This window comes from Trachemys scripta, chromosome 3 (genome assembly GCF_013100865.1).
Source record: "Trachemys scripta elegans isolate TJP31775 chromosome 3, CAS_Tse_1.0, whole genome shotgun sequence".
NCBI lineage: Eukaryota > Metazoa > Chordata > Testudines > Emydidae > Trachemys > Trachemys scripta.
Window position 1 is genome coordinate 130,456,780 of NC_048300.1, and position 25,686 is coordinate 130,482,465.

General features: G+C 42.9%; 1 protein-coding gene across 1 annotated transcript in view; it reads left to right on the forward strand.

Annotated features, from left to right (window-relative positions):
* Positions 1-8,847: 8,847 nt before the first annotated feature.
* Positions 8,848-25,686, forward strand: part of FAXC (failed axon connections homolog, metaxin like GST domain containing) — a 43,240-nt gene continuing 26,401 nt past the window's right edge. The window contains exons 1-3 of the mRNA XM_034765997.1: positions 8,848-9,399; positions 14,085-14,220; positions 23,979-24,175. Coding sequence (XP_034621888.1) covers positions 8,918-9,399; positions 14,085-14,220; positions 23,979-24,175 — 815 coding nt within the window. The 5' untranslated portion in view covers positions 8,848-8,917. The remainder of the gene's footprint in view (positions 9,400-14,084; positions 14,221-23,978; positions 24,176-25,686) is intronic.

The window sequence follows — 25,686 nt, forward strand, 5'->3', positions numbered from 1 at the left end:
TCAAATAATTCTTGTAATTCTCTTCTGAACCCTTTCTCCTGTTCCAGCATTCTTTGTGAAGAGTGGCCATCAGAGTTGGACAACAGTATTCCAGTAATGGGTCTCACTTATGCTGTAGGGAGAGGTAATACCATCTTCTTACTCCTACTTGATACTCTTCTACTTATACATCCAAGGATTGCATTGCTCTCTTAGCTAAGCATTGCACTGGGAGCTCATGTTCAGTTGGCTATCCACTATGTCTTCCAATTCCTTTTCAGTATCTCTGCATTCTAGGATACTGTCTCTCATCTTAGATGACTTACACCTAGAAGAAAGAATGTATGACTTTGCGTTACGTTGTGTTAAAACACATTGTTTAACTGAGCCCGCCTTACCAAGTGATCCAGGTTGGTCTATGTAAGTGACCTGTTCCCATCAAAATTTACCATGTGATGGGGTTTATTAACCCCCCACTAGGACTGAAGGGGTTAAAGAGCAACTCTAGGCCACCCTAGATGACCCTGTATAGCCACCCCTGCAGACCATGCTCCAGATGGAGCTGGAACTTAAAAAGAAGCCACACGGCTCAGAAAGGAGCCTGACAAGGCAGGGAGAGGAAGCTGCCCTAGGAACTCCGTGGAAGGGACGCTGCAGCAGCCTTATCTTGGGAAAGGAGAGGCTGTCTGCCTGCTGGTTCCAGACTGACTGACGGTGGAGTTAGTACCTTTTTCTATTATCATTTCACTACAAGCTGCAAAACTTGGACGATAGAGGGGTGGTAAGAAGTGGCCCAAGGAGGGTAGCCATAAGGTGCTCTGGGCTGCTGGACCTTTGGTAGCCCTTACAGTACCCTGGGCCAGAGCCTGGTGGAGGGGGAGGACCTGGCCTCCTCTACCAACCTCCCTTTTTGCATTCGGAAGGGCCTGATCCTCTGGCCACTAGGAAACACTTCCAGCGAGCACTAACCATCACATACCACTCCACTCATGTTTGCCAATAAAGTTTGCAGATGACACAGTGATTTTATATTTTCTTCCAAATCATTGATTAAAAAGTTGAATAGCATCAGGCTTAGAGCAGCTTGCTGTGGGTGCCCACTAGAAATACCCCCCTAGAATGATAATTTCCCAGCATGTATTTATCAAGAACAAATCGTGTCAAATTAACCTAATAGTGTTTGTTGACAGGGTAACAAGCTTCATGGATGGGGGAAGTAATAGACTTTAATATAGTTTTTGATATTGTCTCACATGACTGTCTCATAAACAAACTAGGGAAATACCACCTAGCTGAAGCTACTATATGGTGGGTACATAACTGGTTAGAAAACCATTCCCAGGAAGTAGTTATCAGTGGTTCACAGTCAAGCTGGAAGGGCATAACAATTGGGGTCCTGCCAGGATCAGTTCTGGATCCGGTTCTGTTCAATATCTTCATTAATGATTTAGGTAATGGGATAGAAAGTACACTTGTAAAGTTTGCAGATGATACCAAGCTGGGAGGGTAGGATTAAAATTCAAAATGATCTGGCCAAACTGGAGAAATGGTCTGAAGTAAATAAGATGAAATTCAATAAGGACAAATGTAAAGTACTCCACTTAGGCAGGAACGATCAGTTGCACACATACAAAATAGGAAATGACTGCCGAAGAAACAATACTGCAGAAAGGGATCTGGGGCGCATAGTGGATTACAAATTAAATAAGTGAATAATATAATACTTGCAAAAATAGAAAACATCATTCTGGGACGTATTAGCAGGAGTATTGTAACCAAGACACAAGAAGTAATTCTTCCGCTCTACTCCATGCTACTATGGCCTCAACTGGAGTATTGCGTCCAGCTCTGGGTGCCACATTTCAGGAAAGATGTGGACAAAGTGGAGACAGCCCAGAGGAGAGAATCAACAATGATTAAAGGTCTAGAAAACATGACCTATGAGGGAAGATTGAAAAAGCTAGGTTTATTTAGTCTGGAGAAGAGAAAACTGCAAGGCAACATAACAGTTTTCAAGTACATAAAAGGCTGTTACAAGGAGGCGAGAGAAAAATTGTTCTCAACCTCTGAGGATAGGACAAGCAGGGCCATCCCTAGACATAGTGGTGCCCTATGCAGCCCCTCTGCGGGGGTGGAGAGGGGTGTCCCCAGGCCTCCGCAGGGTGGGGCTGCACCCAAGGTCTTTGGGGGGCAGGGGGGAAACCACCCCCCAGCACGAGCCGGCGGAGCGGAGCAGAGCGGGCTGGGTCCGGGTCGCTCCACTTCCCGCCACCCGGTGAGTGCAAGGCGTGCCTGACCCCTGCTGCAGTCCCCCGGGACATAGCTCACGGGAAGGGGTGGAGTGGGGGCGGAACAGGGGTGGAAAGAGGCAGGGTGGGGGCTGGGCTGTGGCAGAGCAGGGGTGGGAAAAGGTGGGGTTGGGGCGGAGCAGGGGTGCGGGCTTTGGGGAAGAGGCGGGGTGGGGGCGGAGCAGGTGCGGGGCAGCTTTCCTGGCTGGCTCAGCCAGCCGGGGGATGGGGTTGGCCACTGGAGCAGCATGCAGCTGCGTAGAGCACCAGGAAATTTGGGGCAATTTGGTGCCCCAAATTTCCTGGTGCCCTACGCAGCTGCATAGTTTGCGTATGGGTAGGAACGGTCCTGAGGACAAGAAGCAATGGGCTTAAAATGCAGCAAAAGAGGTTTAGGTTGGACATTAGGAAAAACTTCCTGTCAGGTGACTAACCACTGGAATAAATTGCCTAAAGAGGTTGTGGAATCTCCATCATTGGAGATTTTTGTGAGCAGGTTAGACAAACACCTGTCAGGAATAGTCTAGATCAAGAGTTCTCAAACTGGGGTCATGACCCCTCAGGGTGTCACAAGGTGGTTACATGTGGGTCGCGAACTGTCAACTCCTTGGGGCTGATAGCTCCCAGCCCCCATTAAATTAAATTACCCCTCCCATTTTTAATGTGTAATGGGGGGGGGAATGTCACACCCCTAAGCTTGCTGTGTGAAAGGGGTCACCAATATAAAAAGTTTGAAAACCACTGGTCTAGATAATACTTAGTTCTGCCATCAGTGCAGGGGACTGGACTAGATAACCTCTCGAGGTCCCTTCCAGTTCTATGATTCTATGATTGCAAAGTTCTTATGTCAGGTTTGAAGCTGTGATGGAATAAACTGCTAGTTTGGGTAATTTCAAAAGAGATTTTGCAAACAGCTTTGGGGTCATCAGTCCTTGTTTAGAGCTCCCTTGTTAGAAATCCAGTTCAGAGAAATGAAGCAGAATATGAAGACAAAATGGAGATGTTTCCAGGGTCTTTTATACCCTCTGCCATGTGGATGGAATTTTACTGTTCCAAACAAAGCCCACAGCATAGTTTGTGGAAAAGTACAGGCATAAGGTGGAGTCTAGGGTCACATGAGGAAGTCACATGCCCTTACATGGCTTTGATGACTCACAGGAGCAGCCATTGCCCACTTGGAGGCTTAGGCGTTCACAGGAAGACTTGCTGGGCAGTACGAGTTTCTTCTGTGGCCCATTGTGCGAGTCAGTTGCTTTTGAGGAACCATCAACACAGAGCTGTCTGGCTTCAATGTAGATTTTTACGTGATGGGTGTTACCCCAGGAACAAACACATTTGGGATACAGATCTGTAGCCAATATTCATAACTTCAGATACAAAAATGATACATGCATATAAATAGAATAATCACACTTTGCAAATCATAACTTTTTCATTGACACTTTACATGACATATTTTGTAGAAGTTTTGTTGTAATTGTCTAACAGTGGTAGCAACAGTGATATACATGGTCACATTTCAATCATACAGCATCACAGTTTTCTGTAGGGTTCCATTGTTGAAGCTGATTTTTGTGTCCAGGAAGTTGATGCTAATGTTCCAGAGAGAATTTAATGGACGGGTGGTGGTTGTTGAAGTTGTGGTGGAAATCTATGAGGGAGTTTGTTGTCTGTCCAGAGGATGAAAATATCATCGGTGTATTACAGGTATATCATTGGTTTCATGGTGCATTTGTCCAGAAATTCTTCTTGACTCATGAAGAGTTGGCTTATTAGGCAGTCATCCTAGTATTCAGGGCTATTCCCATGGTCTGGACAAAGTGTTAGTTGTTGAATGTAAAATTATTCTGAGTGAGGATGAAATTGATGGGTGTGATGATGTGTTTGTGGGGGATGAGTTTGTAGATTTTCTCTTGGGATTGTTTGGGGAAAGCTGGATATCCTTAAAGATTTATCCTTCAAGATTTGGGGAAAGATTTAATGATATCCTTAAATTCCTGGGTAAATTGTTTTGTGGGGCCTCATTAACGTAGTCATCACAATTGAGAACTACGATGGTGCCCCCTTTGTCTTCCGGTTTGATTACTATCGTATGGTCTGATTTCAGAGACTGTATATCTGTCTTCTTGGCGGTGGAGAGATTGTGGTGGATGTGATGTTTAAGGATTTCATAGTCAATTTTTTTTCTTGAAACAATCAATGTAATGATCAAGAGTGTGCTTTCATCTCCTCCGTAATGTCTGGTCAGATTCTTTCTTCTTATGATTGCCAGTGGGATGGTGGTAGTTGTGAGTGGTGTCATCATTGTTGTGAAAGAATTTGTTGAGGCTACACAATCTGTTCCACCTTGTATTTAGCAGTGACACTCTGAGTTAGTTTCCCAGACCTGAAGAAGAGCTCTATGTAAGCTCAAAAGTGTGTCTCTCTCACCAACAGAAGTTGATCCAATAAAAGATATTACCACACCCACCTCTCTAATATCCTGGGACCAACACAACTACAACAAGACTGCAAACATAAAATAAACACACATTATTTAAAGGTGAACTGTAACCCTAAAATGAAATTTGAGTTAAACAAAGAAATTTGTTGTATGTGCCCCCACCACTATGGTGTGGGGTCATTTAGCAGCTAAGTTTTAACTTAGCTTTAAGAAGTTTACTTTCCCATTCTGTGAAATCTTTTTGAACATCCTGGTTTGGGAAAGGCATCCTAACATTCATTTTTGCTATCAGAGATTTCACAGCTCTTGTGGGTTGCATGACTTTTCTAGTCCAATGCTGCTGCAGAGTGATGCACCTTGGGCAAGCTAGAAAGTCTTGGGCAAGCTAAGGAGTATCAGAGGATTTCCTAGGGGCAGAAAAGAATGTTGTAAAAATGTGTAGGCATTTCTGTGGCCTTGTTACCACAGCATCTTAGCCCCTGACATAAATTCATGAACTTACCAATGTAACATCCTGTATTATTACCATCCCCATTTTACAGATAAGGAACTGATGCACAGTCAAGTGCCTTTTCCAGGGTCACAAAGGAAGTCTGTAGCAGATCCAGGAATATAGTTTACATCTCTTGAGTCCCAGTCCAGTGCCTTATCCACAGCTCATTGTAATGCTATATTCACCCACAGCCTGGTTCAAGTACAGTGTTGGTAATCAGATGGCCATGAATGCTAATCCTAGCTCTGTCACTGGCTCACTCTGTGGCCTTGGTCAGGTCACGTCCATCTTATTGCTTCAGGCAGGGCAGGCTCCAGGCACCAGCCCAGCAAGCAGGTGCTTGGGGCGGCCAAGGGGAAGGGGCGGCACGTCAGGCTTTTCGGCAACAATTTGGCGGCGGGTCCCTCAGTCCCTCTCGGAGGGAAGGACCTGTCGCCAAATTGCCGCGGCGTGGTGGAGCTGCAGCCGATCGCAATCGCGGCTTTTTTTTTTTTTTTCCCCTGCCGCTTGGGGCGGCAAAAACCCTGGAGTCAGCCCTGGCTTCAGGTTCCTCCTCTGCAAAACAGGGCTGATAACACTCACATGAGTGGTGTGAGGAGTGCTTAATTGGTTGTGAAGTGCTTTGGACATGTGAATCTGTGTTTAATAAATGTTATTAATTATTTCTAATCTTGACTCCATTTTATTGTTAATTTTGCAGTTTGCCTGTAACTGTAGAAGAAACCCTTTCTAGACCACTTCTTGCAATGACCATCTTACTCACATTCAAGTCAAAAAGATAGTATTTAAGTGACACATTCTAGATTATGTGGTACTGAAACTTCTTTAACCCACAAACCAGATATGGTCACAACAAGTCATCTAGCAAAGTAAAAATGTCTACAGTTTGATGTCTCTTCCCTTCTCATAATAATGTAGTTCATTAATATTGTTACTATCCTGGTTGGATAGAGATTTAGTATTATCCCTGGAGAGTAGAAAAAGCCTTCCAAATACAGTACTTGTACGAAGTGAATTGAAAAATACTATTTCTTTTGTTTTTTTACAGTGCAAATACAGTGCAAAAATAAATATAAAGTGAACACTATACACTTTGTATTCTGTGTTGTAATTGAAATCAATATATTTGAAAATGTAGAAAACATCCAAAAATATTTAAATAAATGATATTCTATTATTGTTTAACAGTGTGATTAATTGTACAATTAACCGCGATTAATTTTTTTAATGGCTTGACAGCCCCAGTTTAAAGTTACAGGAGATCTATATAGATCATCCCGAATGAGTGACAGTAAAATCTCTATACCACCTTATGGTACTTTGTATTTTTTTTTTGGTATCATATTGCAGAAAAGAGTTATTCTAGAACACTTTTTAGTTTTAAAATTATATTGAGACTATTTTTGTACCCTTTGGCCTTTTAAACTCATGTTTCTTAGTTACCATGTGCAAGCCTCGAAGTGACAGAAAAATTAGAACGGGTATATTCTAAATTGATCATAAGTGTTTTTTTTAATAAATCCAGGTGCCACAATTTTATGGTATGGTATCACGTAACCAGACGGTGTTGAATAGTAGAGGCTTGGGATCCCAGATCCTTTGTGGAGAAAGTGGAGAGCAACCGAATACAAAGAAACATTCTTTTAGAAAATAACTGATTTTTTCGATAAGGGAAGTGCGATAGGTCTAATGTACTTGGACTTCAGTAAATCATCTGACACCGTAGCACATGGGAAGTTATTAGTTAAACTGGGGAAGATGAGGATCAGTACAAGCATTGTAAAGTGGATTAGGAATTGGTTAAAGGAGAGAAGGCAATGGGTTGTGCTCAAAGGTGAATTATCAGACTGGAAGGAGGTTACTAGTGGAGTTCCTCAAGGACCGGTCTTAGGACCAGTCTTATTCAATATTTCTATTAATGACCTTGCACAAAAAGCAGGAGGGTGCTCATGAAATTGGCTGATGATACAAAGTTGGGAGGCATTGTCAATAAAGAGGAGGATCGGAATATTATACAGGAAGATTTGAGTGACCTTGAAGATGGGTGTGACAGAAATTAAATGAAATTCAATAGTACAAAATGCTAGGTCATTTACTTAGGGTCTAATAATAAGAACTTATCCTGCCAGCTTGGGACTCATCATTTGGAAGTTACAGAGCAGGAGAGAGACCTGGGTGTGTAGGTTGCTAAGAGGATGAGTATGAGCCAGCAATGTGATGTAGTTATGAAAAAAAGGCAAATGCGATCCTAGGATGTATTAGAGGTATTTCCAGTAGAGATAGAGAAGTAATAATGCCATTGTAAAAGGCACTGGTAAGACCTCATCTGAAATACTGTGTACAATTCTGGTCACCTGTGTTCAAGAAAGATGAATTTAAACTGAAACAGATGCAGAGAAGAGCTACTAGGATGATCAGGGGAAAGAAGGACCTATCTTATGAGAGCAGACTGGAAGAGCTTGATTTGTTTAGTCTAGCAAAAAGAAGGTTGAAAAGGGATATGATTACTCTTTATAAATATATTAGGGGGAGTTAATACTAGGGATGGTGAAGAGCTATTTAAGCCTATGGACAATGTTAGCACAAGACCAAGTGGATATAAACTGGCCATGAAAAAATTCAGGCTGAAAATCAAAAGATATCTAACCATCAGAGAGGTGGGGTTCTGGAACAGCCGCCCAATAGGAGGAGGAGGGGCAAAACACTTAATTAGTTTTAAAAGAGAGCTGGACAAATTTATGAGTGTAATTGTATGGTGAGGGTTGCTTGTGATGGTAGGGTGCAGGGCTCACTTCTGGCTCAGCAGGCCAGACTAGATGATGTGGTGGTCCTGTCTGGCCTTAAACTCTGTCACTGTGTTGTATAACCATTGATGTTTTAAATGATGTACTTAAACAGCAATGAAAGACTAGATGTGCAACATGCAGTGATTTCAATGGGTCCAGGATTTCACCCCAGAGTTTTAGACACAGTTGTCTAAACGGCATCCACAAAATCTGCACGTATTCCTACTATGCACAGATTTATCCACAGCTGCACCTACAAAATAGGTCATTCCTATGATTCTACAGAATGGCATAGCTGGTCATTCAGAATTCCCTGCTATATGTTTATAAATGACATGGTTCTTCATACATGGCAAGAGGTGCAATTATGCTAGATGCCCATCTAGCACACTTATTGGGAGGTATTTAAAAAAAAAATACCCTAGCTTTGCTACCTGTTCCAAAGCACATTGCAAGGGTAGGGATGCAACTGGCAGGTCTTTACTGCCGTTTTAATACAACCCAAACGAGGGTAGATTGCAATCAGGTTTGTTTACCAGATAAAACACACACACAACAATGGTTGATTTCCATTTTCTCAAGCTAAAGCCTAAACACATGACCTGGTCCAGGCTAACTGTGTAATGTAATTATAGCTTCGGGGGGAAATTAGCTATCCGAGCAGAAAGCTGCTTCCTCCCCCTGGAGAGTAAATCTTTCCAATCCAGCCATTAATCTAGATCCTCCCCCCTCCGCCTGGTAGCAAATGCCAGCATGTCCCCTTTGCGCTAGGTGAGTTTTGCCCTTTTCCTGTGACCTTCGCTAGCCCGCGCTGATGGGGAGAGAAGGGTTGCTTTTCGGAAGAGGCTATCTGTGGGGGGGACAGGAAGGGGAAAGGAGAGAGGGGTGTGATTTTTATTGCCCCGGTATTTTAACGCTCCCAGGAGCAATGACATCACCCAGCCTCCTCGATGCGAAGAGACAAAGGCGAGAGGCAGCTGCAGAAGGAGGCTGCTGCAGAATCACCACGGAGACCCAGCACCGCTGCTCCATCCCCTCCTGGCCCGCTGCTAAACTGAGCGTGCCGGCTGGCTCCAGAGCAGCCCTTGCCCATGCAGACTGCCCTGGCGAGCGGCGGGGGGAAAGGGAGCAGCAGGCAACGCGCAGCATGCACTGGGGTGTTGGTTTTGCCTCCTCCAGGTCCTGTGTGGTTGAGCTGAGCCGGAATCAGAGCCTCACCCTCGGCTGGTGTGCAGGATCCGAAGAGCACGTCTCCTTTTATGGGGACATCATCGCTTTCCCTTGGCAGGATTACGGTGGGATCATGGCAGGGCTGGGTTCTGATTCGTGGTGGAAGAAAACCCTTTATTTGACTGGGGGAGCCCTGCTCGCTGCCGCGGCGTATCTGCTACATGAACTCCTGGCAATTAGGTGAGAGACAGGGAGAGAGAGCCTGGGGCAGGCTGCAGCAGGGAGTATTTGGAATAGACGCTGCAATGGGAATAGGAAATAATAAGACAGTTCTGATCTGATGGGAATGCATTGTACTCGACTTCACCCCTTGAGAAACTGACACAATAACAACGAGCAAGGCAGAAATCAGGAGTCTTTTGTAATTGTTTTTGTTTACTGGGCATTTCAGAGCTTCACCTCTGTAAGGATTAATGTCACACCAGTAGATACATCATTCTTAAAACCCAAGTGTCATAGATTCTAGGGGAATCAACCACAGGGCTCTTTTCAGAGATAGTTTTAGCCTTATCTGGAAACATCTGACTTGTCTGGCCTGTGTTTTAAGGACAGGGGCTCAGAATTAAACCAGTGGGCTTTAAAACAAGAACTACCTTCATCATGGACCCACCTTACTCTTAGATCTTGCCATTTTAGCTGCTTTGCAAAAAATTGTTTAATAGATTGTCATGTATTAAACTATCTTCACCCAAACTACCAGTATGTTTAAATAAGACAACTCTGCATAATAAACCTCAGCATCAAATTAAACATACTGGTCAGTGCTTTTTGGGGTTGCTCAAAAATCTAATAAGAAAATGCATATTTAAAATGATGCAGCATCAACTAGTTATACAAGATCTCTTGGAAATAAGAAGCCACAATTGTTTTCAATGTAGTATTGTGTCTGGTTATGATCTCTAGCTTTATAATGGTGTGAGTAATAGAGAGCATGAGAGCAGGAATAGACACAGGAGTATGTTTGTCATAGACTGAGATTTGAAGTAAACAGTTGCATATGGTGCTGCAGTTTGTTTACAAGGATAGTAAATCACCTCAGAAAATGGTGGCTTTAACTACTTCCCAAGGATGTACCTGGAAATATAATATCCACAACAGAGGTGATATATTACTAGTACACTGTTTTAAAGAAATTAATGAGAACAATCTCAGGGGATTTGATATATGTACACCATAGAAGTATGGTGGAGACTAACATTATGAAAATGGAATGGAGATGAACTTCAGATCACAATGGCCCCCAGCCTGCCCTTCTTACTCAGCTAAGTCTCTCATTGATTTCAGTGAGGACTGCATAACTGGGTCCTAAATGGTTACTATGATCATTGCACAAGACAGCTGTTTGTGTAATATAAACAATGGCAAAACACAGAAGTTATTTCTGGATACAACATTTACAAAGAAATAAAGGATCAAAGTAGCCCTGTACTAATGAGCTGCCATGCACAACATAAGGTAAACAAAGATAATGTTGCCATTGATAACCTTTTAATAACACTAGCACTGAAAGATATATTTGTCTTATATATTTTATGCGCTTATTTTCATTCAGCTTACAATAAATCACTGTATAAACATAATTCTTGGAAAATACTTGAATTCAGGGATGTTTTTATCATTTAAATTTCATAGATTATTTTGCCTCTATTCTTAGGAGAGATTTACAGAATGAAGTTACTTCATGTAGCCATATTTTAAAAGATATTACATTTTCTGGAGAAATGTGTAGATGTGATTTACTGGTTCAGCAAATATGTGCCATCTGCACAGGCTACTAGCAATGTTAAATCTGTGTTTGAATGTTTCAGTATGTACAGTATATAAAGGGATGCTATGAATGTATTAAATGATTTAAAATCAGACATTTTAAAATGTGTATAATTTGGCAGTCAAATTGCAATTGCCAGTGGCCAAATTTTAAAAGCAAAGCAAACTAATATCATCTCTCTGGCAGTTCAGAGCTCATTTTTGAGAGATTAAAATTATCATGCTAACCAAAACTGCACGGGCTGCTGTCTGTGATGTGCAGTGCAACCCTATTCTGTACAGCATCTTTCATGGACATTATATCCCAAATGCTTCACAGACTGAAACTATTCAACACTAATGTATTGTATCAAGATAGTGTGATGATTCAGTTAAGGCCTGGAGTCATAACGGGGGTGATTTCCAAAGGCATAAAGAGCCAGTAAGCACCTCACTCCCTTTGACACATGTGCCTATGAAAATCTCCCTTAAAGTCAATAACCAAAGGCAGTTACTGTAAGAGAAATTTACAGGCCAGAGCAAAGAACAACAGATATGTTTTTAGATAAGAAATCAACAGAGATGAAGACTGGATGAGGTGGATGGAAACTGAAACACTGTTTGAGATGGCAGAAGCATCAGAGCAGAAGGCTTTTACACTAGCAGTTGCAAATTTGTGTGAAGGCACAGATAAGAGGCCAGTGCTAGACAAGTGCCAGAGGTGCAGGAGTGTGCGTAAGAGACAATGGGCCTTCTTACTCCTTTGACTTGCTCCAGTTTTACACCTGTACAGCCACATTGACTTTGATGGATCTCATGAAGTTGGGTCAAATTCTGCTCTTGGTTACACTAGTGTAAATCCTTTGGAATCCTCTTGATTTGCCTCAGTGTAATTGAGAGCAAAAGTTTGGTCCTAAGTCCAGGAAGTAGATTGGAGCAAGTCCATGGTAGGCTTTGATAACCATGAATGGGACATTTTGAACTGGATCCTGAAATGAATGAATAGCCATTGGAGTTGTTCGACAGCAGGGGTGATGTGACCATGAGTCTTTGTAGATGGGAGAAGGCAAGCAACAGTCTCCTGGATATTCTGGAGTTAGGAGAATACGGATCTTAAGAAGCCATAGAGATGAGAGTTAAAATAGTTGAGACGGGAAGGGGTGAAGGCTTCCACAGTGTGGAGTCAAGGCAGTCAAGTGCAGAGGTGGTAATGGACACATGTACAACGGGAGGAGATACAAAGAACAGAGAACAAGGCCAAGGGTAATGATACGTTTACAGACAGTGGAGGTGAATTGCATTTCTGAGTCTGGAAGTGGGGATAGGAGAGCTGGAATTATGCTTGAGTTGTTCATGTTCTTCAAGAGAGCCTCTCTTTTCTTTAAAGCCCTTAACTGAAGGAAGTAGATTTGCAGGGCCTGATTTTCCATTGCCTCACCCCTTGTGTTGTCATTTATAACTGTGCAAAGTGGCTGAAAACCCCTACCACAGCAAAGTCAGAGCATTTTACACTCACTTTGTCTAAGGGGTCCGTGAAAGACTTAGACTGAAAACAGAATTCAACTATATATAGAGACGATAGATTTGCAAAGGGGCCTGCACCTCCATTCGAAATTTCCAAAGACATCTTCACCTCCATCTGAAATTTTTTAGGGGTTTGCAAATGAAAAAGGGTTGAGAACCACTGCCTTAGTCCACACAAGCTTGGGTGTCAATTTTAGTTCCATACTAGCATTCTGCACACTAACTGGCTCGTATGATAGGGTTACCATACGTCCGGTTTTTCCCGGACATGTCCGGCTTTTCGGCAATCAAACCCCCGTCCGGGGGGGAATTGCCAAAAAGCCGAACATGTCCGGGAAAATGTTGACCGGGCACTTCCCCTCCCGCGGCGGCTCTGCTCCTCCCCTGATTCTTCGGCTCTGTTTAAGAGCCGAGCTGCCTGAGCACTATGGGCTTCAGGCAGCCCCCTTGTCTCTGGACCCCAGCCGCCGGCCGGGCACTTCCCCTCCTGGGCTCCGGCGGCGCAGGGTCCGGAGGCACGGGGGCTGCCCGAAGCCGGTAGCGCTCAGGCAGCTCGGCTCTTAAACAGAGCCGAAGAGTCAGGGGAGGAGCAGAGCCACCGCGGCCGGAGGCTCTGCTCCTCCCCTGACTCTTCGGCTCTGTTTAAGAGCCGAGCGCTACAGGCTTTGGGCAGCCCCCATGCCTCCGGACCCTGCGCCGCCGGAGCCCGGGAGGGGAAGTGCCTGGCTGGGGGTGGAGGGTCTGGAGGCATAGGGTCTGCCCGAAGCCCAAGCGCTACCGGCTTCACGGTTTGCCGGGCAGCCTCCAGACCCTGCGCTTCCAGCTTGGCACTTCCCCTCCCGGGCTCCAGCTGTGCTGGGGAAGCGCCGGCTGGGGGCGCAGGGTCTGGGGGCTGCCTGGCAAACTGTGAAGCCGGTAGCGCTCGGGCAGCCCTTTTCGCATAGCTGGGAGTGGGAGGGAGGAGGGGGCGGGGTTGGGGCGGGGAAGGGGCAGAGTTGGGGCGGGGCCAGGGCCCGTGGAGGGTCCTCTTTTTTTATTTGCTAAATATGGTAACCCTATCGTATGAACCCTACTGACATGCACTAAAAGTTCCCCAGTGCATGTTAATATAGTCCCATTTCAAACAGTAATATGCTACCCAGAACAAGGGAACTTTTAATGTGTGCCAGCAGGGTCCACACAGGCCAGGTAGTGTGCAACATGATAGTGCACATTAAAATTCACACCCTAGCTAGTGTGGACTAAGGCACCATGTAGACAAGCCCTAAGTGACTACATGAGGCACAAGGCAGGGGAGTTTCAGGCTTGCTTGCCTGCTTATTTTAGTCTATGAGCCTGGCTTATTACCTAAGGTTTGCAAGATTTTTTGGTCTCTCCAACATAGAATTAACTAAGCTTCCTGTCTGAATTCTGCTCCTGCAATGTAAGTGCTTTTTAGCGATTTCAGACTTGATGAATAAAAAATTACAATAACCCATTAAAGGGAGGACAAAATGTATTGCCTCAGCCATTCTCGCTCCTTCATGCACTTAATATATTGATGTATGGCACATGCTGTAATCTGGGTTTCTTTTAATTCTGTTTTGTTTTGCCAGGAAAGAGCAAGAGGTTGATTCCAAAGATGCTATTATATTGCATCAATTTTCAAGACCTAACAATGGTATTCCCAGTTTATCTCCTTTTTGTTTGAAAATGGAAACTTATTTAAGGATGGCTGATTTACCCTACCAGGTAAACTTGAGTGCACTGTTTCCCTTTACATTATGGTTAACTATAGTAACACACAATACTAAATATGCAGGGGAAATATCTATCATATCCAAGAGAAGTATATAAGTACAAATATAGCTAGCTAGATATACACTTATCACTATAGTGAAGTTTTGGTCTGTGATCTTCAAGGTAGACCTAACATAAGTTGGTTGGTCTAAACATTCAAGCACTATTACAGATTTCATTGCTTGATGGCAATTGAAAATTTAATTTGGGGGGGGAAACGAACTTTTGGAGTGGTTCAGCGTTCATATAATGCTACATAATGGACTGGGTTTGCTCTAAAATTCAATGTTGTTTAGTTTTATGTAACCTACCAGGTCTGCTATGTTAATAGATCAAATTTAAGCTGTTGCAGTTTTTTTTTCTTTCCTTTGAGGGTGTCTCTTCTGTGCTCTCCTAATAGAATAGTCACAAATCCCTCATTTGGCCTTCCATTGCAGACACTGCCTTCCTCGCTTTGGAGGACGGGATTGCTTGCAGAGCCCATGAATGCCCTTTCTTAATAGTGGATGGGTTGCTGTTGAGGCTCTGTCTTTCTCCATGGACTGAATCCCAAAGTAAACCAGGGATTGAGAGACAGGAGACTGGGAAATGCATTCTGACTCTCCACTAGTCAAGATCTAGCCGCCAGGCCACTGGATAAGCTCACACTCCATTGTTACAGTTTTAACAGAGCTGTTTTACATTTTATAATTGTCAACTTGCTGAGGCAGAGAACATACCTTTTTCTGCGTGTGTAATGCATTGTGTAAATTTAAGATGGACTATATGAATGCTTAATAATATGATAAAAATACCTGATGGTACAATGTGGTATAAATGTTTGTTTTATTGGCAGACGTTTTGGGGTGACTACATTATTCACAAGTAGTGGAGCCATGAGTAAGTTGTGTGGTTATCTCAAATGGGTTCCAGTAACACCTTTATATCACACTGTTATGAAAATTAGTTTGTTTTTGCCATGTAGCTGACAGGAATTTTTTTTAGAAATGTTATTTAGAGTATTTTTACTTTTATTGTTGTTGGTATCGACCCCCAACAAAACTCTGCTTCTTTACTGCTACGAATAGAATAGTGAACATGTACGGGCAGCTGAGGTAAAGAAAAATGCTAACTGATATACCTTAGAACCCTTTAAGAGTATCTAAAATAATTTTATAAAAAGTCATGTCTGGTTTTAATGTCCATTAACTTGTGATTTTCCAGCACTAGAACCAAGCACAGTCTTGTACTGGAAAGGAGGAAATTCCTGGCCTCCCAAGGATATATGCCTCCCAGGTCCAGCTGGCACAGCTCACAAGATAGTGAACTTTAAACATATCAGCACAGGTGCAGCATGGGCAAAAGCCCCTCTGACACCTCCGACCAATTTGAGGCTGAATTGTAATTTGGGGATGAAATTGCTGTTTGCAGGGACAAACATATTTTTGGCAGGTTGTCTTTTCTTTGTAATTGGTTGGTTAAGCAGGTTTGGAATGATTAAAATAGCTCTAGTGAAGGTGGAGTAGTGGGCAGAAGGCAGGTAAGGCTGACAAAATTGCAATATAAAACCAGCTTATCCCATAGTTCTGTAATTTTTAAAGGAATGTTACTTACCATGTATATGATACACACACGCACACTCCCTGGTCATCCTATTCCAAGAATGCGTGTATTGGAGCCCTCTATGCCATAGGAGGTATGACTAGCTGGCAGGAGGCATCAGTGATCCTGGCTGCAGTGTGTGACGGATGCTGATAATGGCCAGTGATGGGGGCACTACCAAATGGGCTGGTTCAGAGTGGGCAGACCTGCCTTCCACACAGCTGGTGTGTAGATCCCAATAGCTGTTGTGCCCTGGCACTGAATCCTGACCCATGGGGAGTGCATCATGTGTGTACTGAGCACAGGCATTTTTGCAACTGCCCATCATCAGGGGACAGCCACACACATGCTACTCTAAGAATCTTCCTTTTTGGCAGGAGGCTGTGCTGTGCTGCCCTCTGCCCAGGATCTGCCAGTGTTGTCTCCAACACATGCACTTTAAAGCACCCTCAACCAGCTTTATTTTGCACTGTACTTACTCTGGATTTTTACATGCAGTTGGAAGGAAGCATGTGGCACAGTCCTCTTTCCTCTGGCCATACAGAGATTTTGCATGATCATATCTACTTTCCTACCACCACTTGGCACCTCAAGTGTGTGTAAGGCTGTGCTTGTCTCAGCCCTGCACAGGAGCATTGTCTACACAGCAATTCAACATCCTCTGCTGGCCCATGTCATAGAATCATAGAATATTAGCGTTGGAAGGGATCTCAGGAAGTCATCTAGTGCAACCCCCTGCTCAAAGCAGGACCAATCCCCAATTAAATCATCCCAGTCAGGGTTTTGTCAAGCTGGGCCTTAAAAACCTCTAAGGAAGGAGATTCCACCACCTCCCTAGGTAACCCATTCCAGTGCTTCAACATGCTCCTAGTGAAATAGTGTTTCCTAATATCCAACCTAGACCTCCCCCAGTGCAACTTGAGACCATTACTCCTTGTTCTGTCATCTGCTACCACTGAGACAGTCTATATCCATCCTCTTTGGAACCCCCTTTCAGGTAGTTGAAAGCAGCTATCAAATCCCCCCTCATTCTTCTCTTCTGCAGACTAAATAATCCCAGTTCCCTCAGCCTCTCCTCATAAGTCATGTGCTCCAGCCCCCTAATAATTTTTGTTGCCCTCCACTGGACTCTTTCCAATTTTTCCACATCCTTCTTGTAGTGTATGTGTGTATATATATCTCCTCATTATATGTTCCATTCTATATGCATCCGAAGAAGTGGGCTGTAGTCCACGAAAGCTTATGCTCTAATAAATTTGTTAGTCTCTAAGGTGCCACAAGTACTCCTGTTCTTTTTCTTGTAGTGTGGGGCCCAAAACTGGACACAGTACTCCAGATGAGGCCTCACCAATGCTGAATAGAGGGGAATGATCACGTCCCTCGATCTGCTGGCAATGCTCCTACTTATACAGCCCAAAATGGTGTTAGCCTTCTTGGCAACAAGGCACACTATTGACTCATATTCAGCTTCTTGTCCACTGTAACCCGTAGGTCCTTTTCTGCAGAACTTGGTCCCTAGTCTGCAGCAGTGCATGGGATTCTTCCATCCTAAGTGCAGGACTCTGCACTTGTCCTGGTTGAACCTCATCAGATTTCTATCCTATCCCTACCCTCCAGTATGTCTACCACTCCTCCCAGTTTAGTCATCTGCAAACTTGCTGAGGGTGTAATCCATCCATGCCATCCTCCAGATCATTAATGAAGATATTGAACAAAACCAGCCCCTGGACAGACCCTTGGGGCACTCCACTTGATACCACTTGATACCGGCTGCCAACTAGACATGGAGCCATTGATCACTACCCGTTGAGCCCAATGATCTAGCCAGCATTCTATCCACCTTACAGTCCATTCATCCAGCCCATACTTCTTTAACTTACTGGCAAGAATACTGTGGGGGACCGTATCAAAAGCTTTGCTAAAGTCAAGGAATAACACATCCACTGCTTTCCCCTCATCCACAGCTGACTTGGGATCATGGGGCTGTCAAATTGCATTATAGACATTTGGGCTTGGGCTGGAGCCCAGGCTCTGGGATCATCCCCCCTTGCAGGTCCCAGAGCTTGAGCTCCAGCCTGAGCCCAAACCTCTACACCACAATCTTACATTCCTGCCGCCCGAGCCCTGCAAGCCCAAGTCAGCAGACCTGGGCCAGCTGTGGGTGTTTAATTGCTGTGTAAACATACCCTAAATCTCCCCTGTGCATTGTGTATCTGGGCCTGCTGGAATAGATGTTACTGTAGGGGCTGCAGGTTACTTGGAAACCTAGTTGAAGTCTTAATAAACTTTTAAAAAGTTTAATCAGGAGGGGAAATTTTCTACCATGATCCCTAAATTGCTTAATGCTCAGTCCCTGGGGCTGAAGTTTATGGGGCTGCATGGGGTTTAAAGGCAGAATTTATCCTAGCTAAACTGTTGACAGGAAGGGACAAAGACAGACCTTTCAGCTAACATAGTCTTTGCTGCTGGCCCTGGAGGAACCTACCTTCCTTGTGTTTCACAAGATGCTGATTGGGGCAGCTTCTTTATAAATGTAGTGGCAGGGAGCTGTCCAACAATCTCACTGGCTGAGACAATGGAAATCTGACTGCCGGTATACAAACTTCTAGGGGGTTTGAGGATTTAGATTTAGAGATTTTTGGTCTCCCTCTGCTCCTCCTCCCCAAATCTAAGCTTTTATTTACAAGGAAAGAAAGATTCTAGCTCCGCAGGTTTTAGAGTCCCCCTTTCCCCGTGTAAATTAAAGCACTGTACTTTGTTGGGTCCCATAAACATTGTAAAACCAGCAGTGCTGGAGGGACCGAGTTAGACCATGGTTGTCTCCTGACATGGTTTGTTATAGTTACAGGGAAAATGTGCCTTAGATGCCTTCTAGTACCTCTTGAGTGTAACCAGTGGGTGACAGGCCTGGCTCCCTGCACCTCACTCTGGGTGGAGTCCAACCACTCTTAGATGGGATCTATGGTGTGTAGCCCCCTTTTCCCCACTGTGCCAATCCAACAGGCCCAACTGCATTGGCACCTGCCAGCCTTTTCTTTCTGGGGACCGTGACCAGCAAGTTGATTAAAGTGACTCAGAATCAGCATCTTCAAAACAAAGCTGTATTTATTCCTTCCCCCAAAGGTAGAAAGCATGTAGAGTGAAGGGTACAAACAATAAAAGGCCTGTATGCCTCGTTCTTACTTACGTCTTAGTCTTTTCTTGCCAACTTTTGTAAATGTCCCTCAATCCAGCTAATCCCCATCTCTGGCTGGGAGAAACAGATTGCTCACAGCAGTCTCTCTCTCTTTCTCTCTCTCTCTTTCCTTGCCAGCTCTCATTGACACTTCCTGGCAGTGTCTGGCCACTCACTGAATCCCAGCCCTTTTCTAGGCCCAGGGTCCTCTAATATTTGGTATCCTCCTTCTGATCCTAGATTTAGCCTTGGAAAGAATAAACTGTTCTCAGGCTACCTTGTAGGGGGTATTCCCTAATAAACAGCTTTTTCCATTGTTTCCTCTAGGTTTCCTATCTGTTTCATTGTTTTACCTTTCCTTCTTGGTTCTTCTAACAACCCTTTTTTATCTAACTCCATAGCCAAGTACCCATCATTGACAAACGCAGAGAGGCGTGTTCATAAAAATAATACAGCTATTTCCCAGTTTGTCTTATGGTTAAAGTACCATTTTTTTCTTGCAGTGCTGATGGGACCTAACCATGTGTTAGCTGTTGCTGAATCATGCTAACACCATGGCTGCTCTGCAAGAGGGAACCTTCTTTTAACTTGACTGGGGATAATAGGAGTTTTGCTGTTGACTTCAGTGGGAACAGAGTGAGGCCAACACTGAGTGTCTTTGAAGATCTAGTTTTATCTCCCAAGCTGGCACTGTACCTTTGAGCTGCAGAAGCAACTCTACTGTCTGAAGCAGCAAGGTTTCTCTTTTTAATATCATATTAGGAGTCTGGTGCTACCCACAGATGCACCTTAGCACCTCAGGATATGTCTACGCTTTGTGCTGGGGTGTAATTCTTAGCTCGAGAAGACACACCCATGCTAGCTCTGATCAAACTAGAGTGCTAAAAATAAAGTGTATCTGCAGCAGCATGAACGTTGAGAGAGACTAGCTGCCCAAGTACATACCCCCCTCAGATGGCAGGTATGTATTCAGGAGAGCTAGCCCCTCCTGTTGCTTGCACCTCCGCAGCTACACTGTAGTCCACTAGCTGGATCAGAGCTAGCGTGGGTATGTCTCCTCAAGCTGTGAATCGCAACTCCCGCTCCAAGTGTAGACACACCCTCAGAGAAAAGGAGGATTAAAAAAAGATGGGATTAAGCTACTGAGGAACCTTTAGAACTTCTTAGAAACTTCTGTTAGCTGAACAATAGCAGACAGTACAGTTTTGAACTGGATCATTTGCTGCTCCCTAGAGCACAAATTTTAATGGTCACTGGAGAGCGATTATCTGGTGAATTTATCCAGTGTTTCTCCCCCTCCCTCCAGATATAAATATCATAGAGAAGCAGAAGGTGACATTTACACGTCAGTTTTGCTAGCATTTCTTGCATTTAGTGTATGTTGGCAGCTGGTGCTGCCTGTGTAATGTCTGTGCCCTACGGGTGTATAGACCTTTAAAGGAGAATGTGCCTCCCATTTCTACCCTTCCTTTGTCTTCCATCAGCATTGTATCACCTTTCAGGCCACACAGCATGGCAAGGACATTTTTGAGCCTGCCTGACTTCTGAACCATCAAGAAATTCACGTGTTGCTAGAATTCCTTGTCCATTTTTATTGACCACTGTCAACAAGTCACTGTGCTATTTTGATCAGATGTGTTTGCTTGTTGAATATAAGCTTTGCTTTGCCAGTCCTCCTGTGCTAAACGTTGCCACTGATTGCTTTCTCTTCCCAAGCCATCTTGATCTGGCCTGATTGCTTTGTTGGTGTCTCTGAATGTTACAATGTAGCAAAAGGTTTTTATGCCAGGTGTTGAACTTTGATGATGCTCTCTGTAGAGTTGGTTTGGAGGAACCAGTTTTGGGTTCAGGGGTTTTCTGTAAAATAGAATTTTTGAAAGACATGGATTTTTTTACAGTCTGACAAACTATAAAGGCAACAGAAATGTTATATTTATATAAGATCTGTTAAGAAATAGTTTTTAAAAAATAGATACAAAGGGACACAACACAAACTCCAGTAATTGGCAATATTAGGCTTAATTATTCCTGGTTATCACTGTAAAAGGGCCCCAAAATGTCTTTCAATGCAATTCAGTTTGTAAATTCCATCTACATAAAATGAGCTTCCCATGGGCTCTTGTGACAATCGCTTTGTAGATTATAGTTAAAGTTAATGTATTAGGGTGGATTTATTAGTTTTGATATACCAATACCATGGCCACTCGCTGTTCTTTGCAGCTGGACTGGTTCTTAAGTGAGAGTTTGGTAAATATTTGATGACAATTAGTAGCAGCTTTAAAGATATCAAGGTTTTGGGCTTATCTGCTTCAGAAACAGTACAATATATTATAAGAGATTTTGCCCAGGGATGGAGGGCATCTTAAAATATCACAGGATAATGAATAGAAGCCTTATATTCCATTTTCCTTGCTTAATCATATTGTAAGGAAACATTAAAAATACAAGCTCTAGGAAGCCTAAGATTCAGCAGATTTTACCTGTGTAATATGCTTGTCAGCTTTGTTTCTAGAATCTTAACTTTTGCATTTCCTAAGTTTAAAATATGTAAACTTGATGTTGCATTAATGTAATTCTTTACACACACACACACATACTCACACACCTATTATATAAAATATTCTTCATTTTTATTAATCCAAGCTATATTGATTTAAACAATTGCAGTAAAGAAAATTATGCAAATATATTTTATAAAAGCTAACAGCAAATGCCCAAAATATCAGTATTTTGGCATAAGGGGAAAAAACCCTAATGGAACAGTCCTATGGAGTTTAATTGAGATTAAAACAACAGTACTGTATATCTATTAATAGGGTCCTATAGAACCTATTTTAAAATCCTATAGAATTTAATAAGAATGAGATTCTTTCTATAGATTTTTTTTAACCATTGTATAGACGGACTATTACATTCTATAGGACGGTTTAAAAAAATCTATAGAAAGGTTACCAGTTTATTTAAAATTCTATAGGCCTTTTTTTTCATAAGGGAAGAGCCTGGACTAAAGAGCATGGAAGAGTTGGTATTCTCTTTTAAGTTTCAAGTCATCTGCTTCTGTAGCCTTTCTGCTATGAGCCAGAACACCTTCCATCTTTCCTCCTCACTCATACTCTAGACAGATGATTTCCATTCCCTTATTCATTCATTTCTAGATACAAGTCATGACACATCATATCATTTTATTCTCATATCAGGATATCTGTGTATGGGCAGAAATCCAAGAGTGGCTAGAACCAGAAGACACTGTTCCCAGCAATGTTCCCCAATATGTCTTCTAATTTGATCCAGAAGGAAGATGTGTCTGAGAAAGAACATGTATTTGTGATGTATCATACATCCATATTATTAAATGTAGCCAACTAATGAGGATCTCCTGCTGAATCTCCATTGCCACACAGTGTGCTATATGTTTGTCTAGCTTCGACCTTAGTGGATTTCTGGAAGTTAAATTTTTGAGGCCTAAACAGGTTGACATTGTATTGCCAACCCCAAACCTTCAAAAATCATGAGTCACGCACCCAAAATAACTGGCTTAAAATCATAACATTTTAAAAAATAATAAATTTGAGGTTTTTTATTTGGCTTCTCATTTTGAGCCTTTAGGGTTCACATTTTTGAGCTTTTCACCATGGCCATGAATGATATCTTTAAATGGAAGCTGAGATTTTTATGTAATAACAGGACTCCAGGAAATGGGTCTTTAAGAAGAACACCAACTATCATGAGACTTGCTGTAAAATCACAAGAATAATTAACATTGTTGAGTGTCCTTTTAAATAAAGGAAATAAAAGAACAAGAATACAGTAAGTAGCTCATACCTGTGCTTTTAGGAATAAGCAGACTTGTAATTAAAGAGAATTATGGTCTAATGATCTAATCACATGACTGGAAGCCAGGAATTCCTGTGTTTTACTCCTGACTCATTCCCTGCTTGATCTCTCTGCTTCAGCTTCCCCATCTGTAAAATGGGGATAAATACTTAGGTGCAGAGACCTGCTAACTTTAATGGGACTCCACACAGGTGATGGGCTCTTGTGGATCTGATTGCAGGGACCTTGGCTGCAGATGAGTGAGGTCGCAGACCAGGAAATGCCAGGATTATAGGCAAAGACATACTTTCCCTCTCCAATGAGGGAGTGACATATCATTCCATCGCTTGGGCCTGGCTGCTCGTTGAAGGCCTGAAAGAAGGCAGGAGTACATGCCATTGGGGTTTCCTCATTTGAGCTTGAGGATGAGTCTAGGTCCTTCCTGTTCCCACTTTCCTTCCTGCATCCACTTTCGGTGTGAATTAGTGGGTGTGCAGATTAGCCACATTTGCCTTTCAGGGCTACTGAGATATTTCAGTAGTTAGGTATCAGAGAGGTAGCTGTGTTAGTCTGTATCCACAAAAACAACGAGGAGTCCGGTGGCACCTTAAAGGCTAACAGATTTATTTGGGCATAAGCTTTTGTGGGTAAAAACCCTAAGAAGTGCTTTTAAGATAAAGAATGCTACTGTGAATAAGTACCAAATATTATTGTTGTTTTGTCTATGATGCAAAATTGTCCAGAATATTGGGCCTGACCCTGTGGAGTTCTGAGTGCTTCTATCCCCACTGGCCTTTAATTAAATAATTAACATTAAATCACACCATAGAAGGCATCAAAGGCACATAACACCTTTCAGGACTGGTCCCATTGCTTTGCATTAAAAAACCAAACAAAAGAAAAACAATGATGGGTACATTCTTTTGGCTAGGAATTACTTATGCTGGAAATAGGTTTATGCATTTCCATTTAGAGTAAGGTTGTCGCTCTAGTTTGATAGTTACTTTATGGAGGATATTGATTTTATGCTTTGGGTATTGGCACCTTTTAAAGAAAACTTTATACTGATCAAACAGAAGCTGAAGGGTGTTTTTTGTGTGTGTTTGTTTTTTTGTTTTTGTTTACTTGCTTCTTTTCTTAGAACTATTTTGATGGAAAACTTTCCCCTCAAGGGAAAATGCCCTGGATTGAATACAATCGCAAAAAGGTATCTGGCACTGAGTTCATTATTGACTTTTTGGAAGAGAAACTCGGAGTGAATTTAAATAAAAACCTTGGTCCACATGAAAGAGCTGTTTCCAGAGCAGTGACAAAAATGGTGGAGGAGCACTTCTATTGGTAAGCTTGCATGGTAAAGCTAGTTCTGTTCTGATCTTATCAAACCTGCCGCTGCACATTTTATCTGGAAATGAATGCTTGCTTTGTCTTTCAAATAACTCAGAATTGAGCTGTCAATTCCACAATTCTTTTCACTCTTGGAGTATCGGTGTCTCTTTCTGTTCTTACTTGTGCCAGTGTGAATCAGGAGTAAACACCACTGGAGGGTGTAAAGCCATTGCAAATGAAATTCAGAATCAGGCCCTTTGCCCATCTGCAAGTTTATAAAGAGGAGCAACAACAGGCTCCTTCACATATACTACTAATGCATATGCAGTCTTTTCACATATACTACTTCAGTGGCACATGAGAAATAACTGCAGGATTGGGCTGATTAATAATAGGCTAAATTTGAGACTGTTTAATACATTTGTGATTGCCAAAAGGGAGAGAAAAAAATCCAGCTTTTGGGATTAATAGGTGACAGGAATGCAATATTTTGAATTAATTGAAAACTATATATATATTTGCACAGTCCTCTTCATTTAATAGAATGTTGTTGTTATTCTTCCACTATCAGTAATGGGATGCAATATTGTTGACTGAGCAAAGTAAGGTCTAACGTTCAACTCGAAGGATTTCTCTCTTTGTCTGTCTGGTGGCAGAGTGACCTGAAGTCATTTAAAAGCCCGTAAACCATAATATGGGACAGAACCTCATTAAATCTCCTGTTGCTAATGGTTACGCTCACACTCACAAAAATGAGAGTCTGCCCACTCACCAGCAAAGATTTAGGACTAGACACAGCAACCCTGACAAATGTAGGATGCTGCTTGTGACATCAGTGAGGCTACTGGTTGAGTAAGGCCGTTAAAAGCAGCGTGAGGGTTCCAATTATGACTTCATTGCATTAAAAATATGTATGACAGAACACTGATTCACATTTTGGGGAGCCTTGTCAAATAAATGAGCAAAGTACATTTTGTGATGTCTTATTCTTGCTTATTTTATTTTTAAAAATATGGGCCCCATCCTGCCTGGGGCTGAGTGCCTCCTGCTGAGGCGTTCCACTCCTACTGGGCCAGCTGCTGAGAGGAGCTGCTGAGCACCTGGAACTCCAGGTGTCTTCAGTGGGCGTTGCACATGCTTGATGCATCTCAAGATCTGAACTATTGATTTCAATGGCAGTTGAAGGTACTTGGGCCAAGGTTCACCAACGTACGTAGGTGTTGTGCACTGAGCGTCACAATGCTGAACTTTTAGATGCTTAGAAAATCACAGGAACACATTGTGAATCACAAAGCCTGTGTTAGGTGTCTAGACTCCAAGACACTGAATGGGGAGAGAGAGGCACCTTAGACTGTGATTCCCAAAATCTAGCAGGCTAGGCAGGGTGCCACCTAAATTACCCATTAGGAGATGCCGACGAGAGGGGTGTATGTTAGGTGCTTACGTCTAGGTCCAGGGTCGGCAACGTTTGGCACGCGGCTCGCCAGGGTAAGCACCCTGGTGGGCCGGGCCAGTTTATTTAC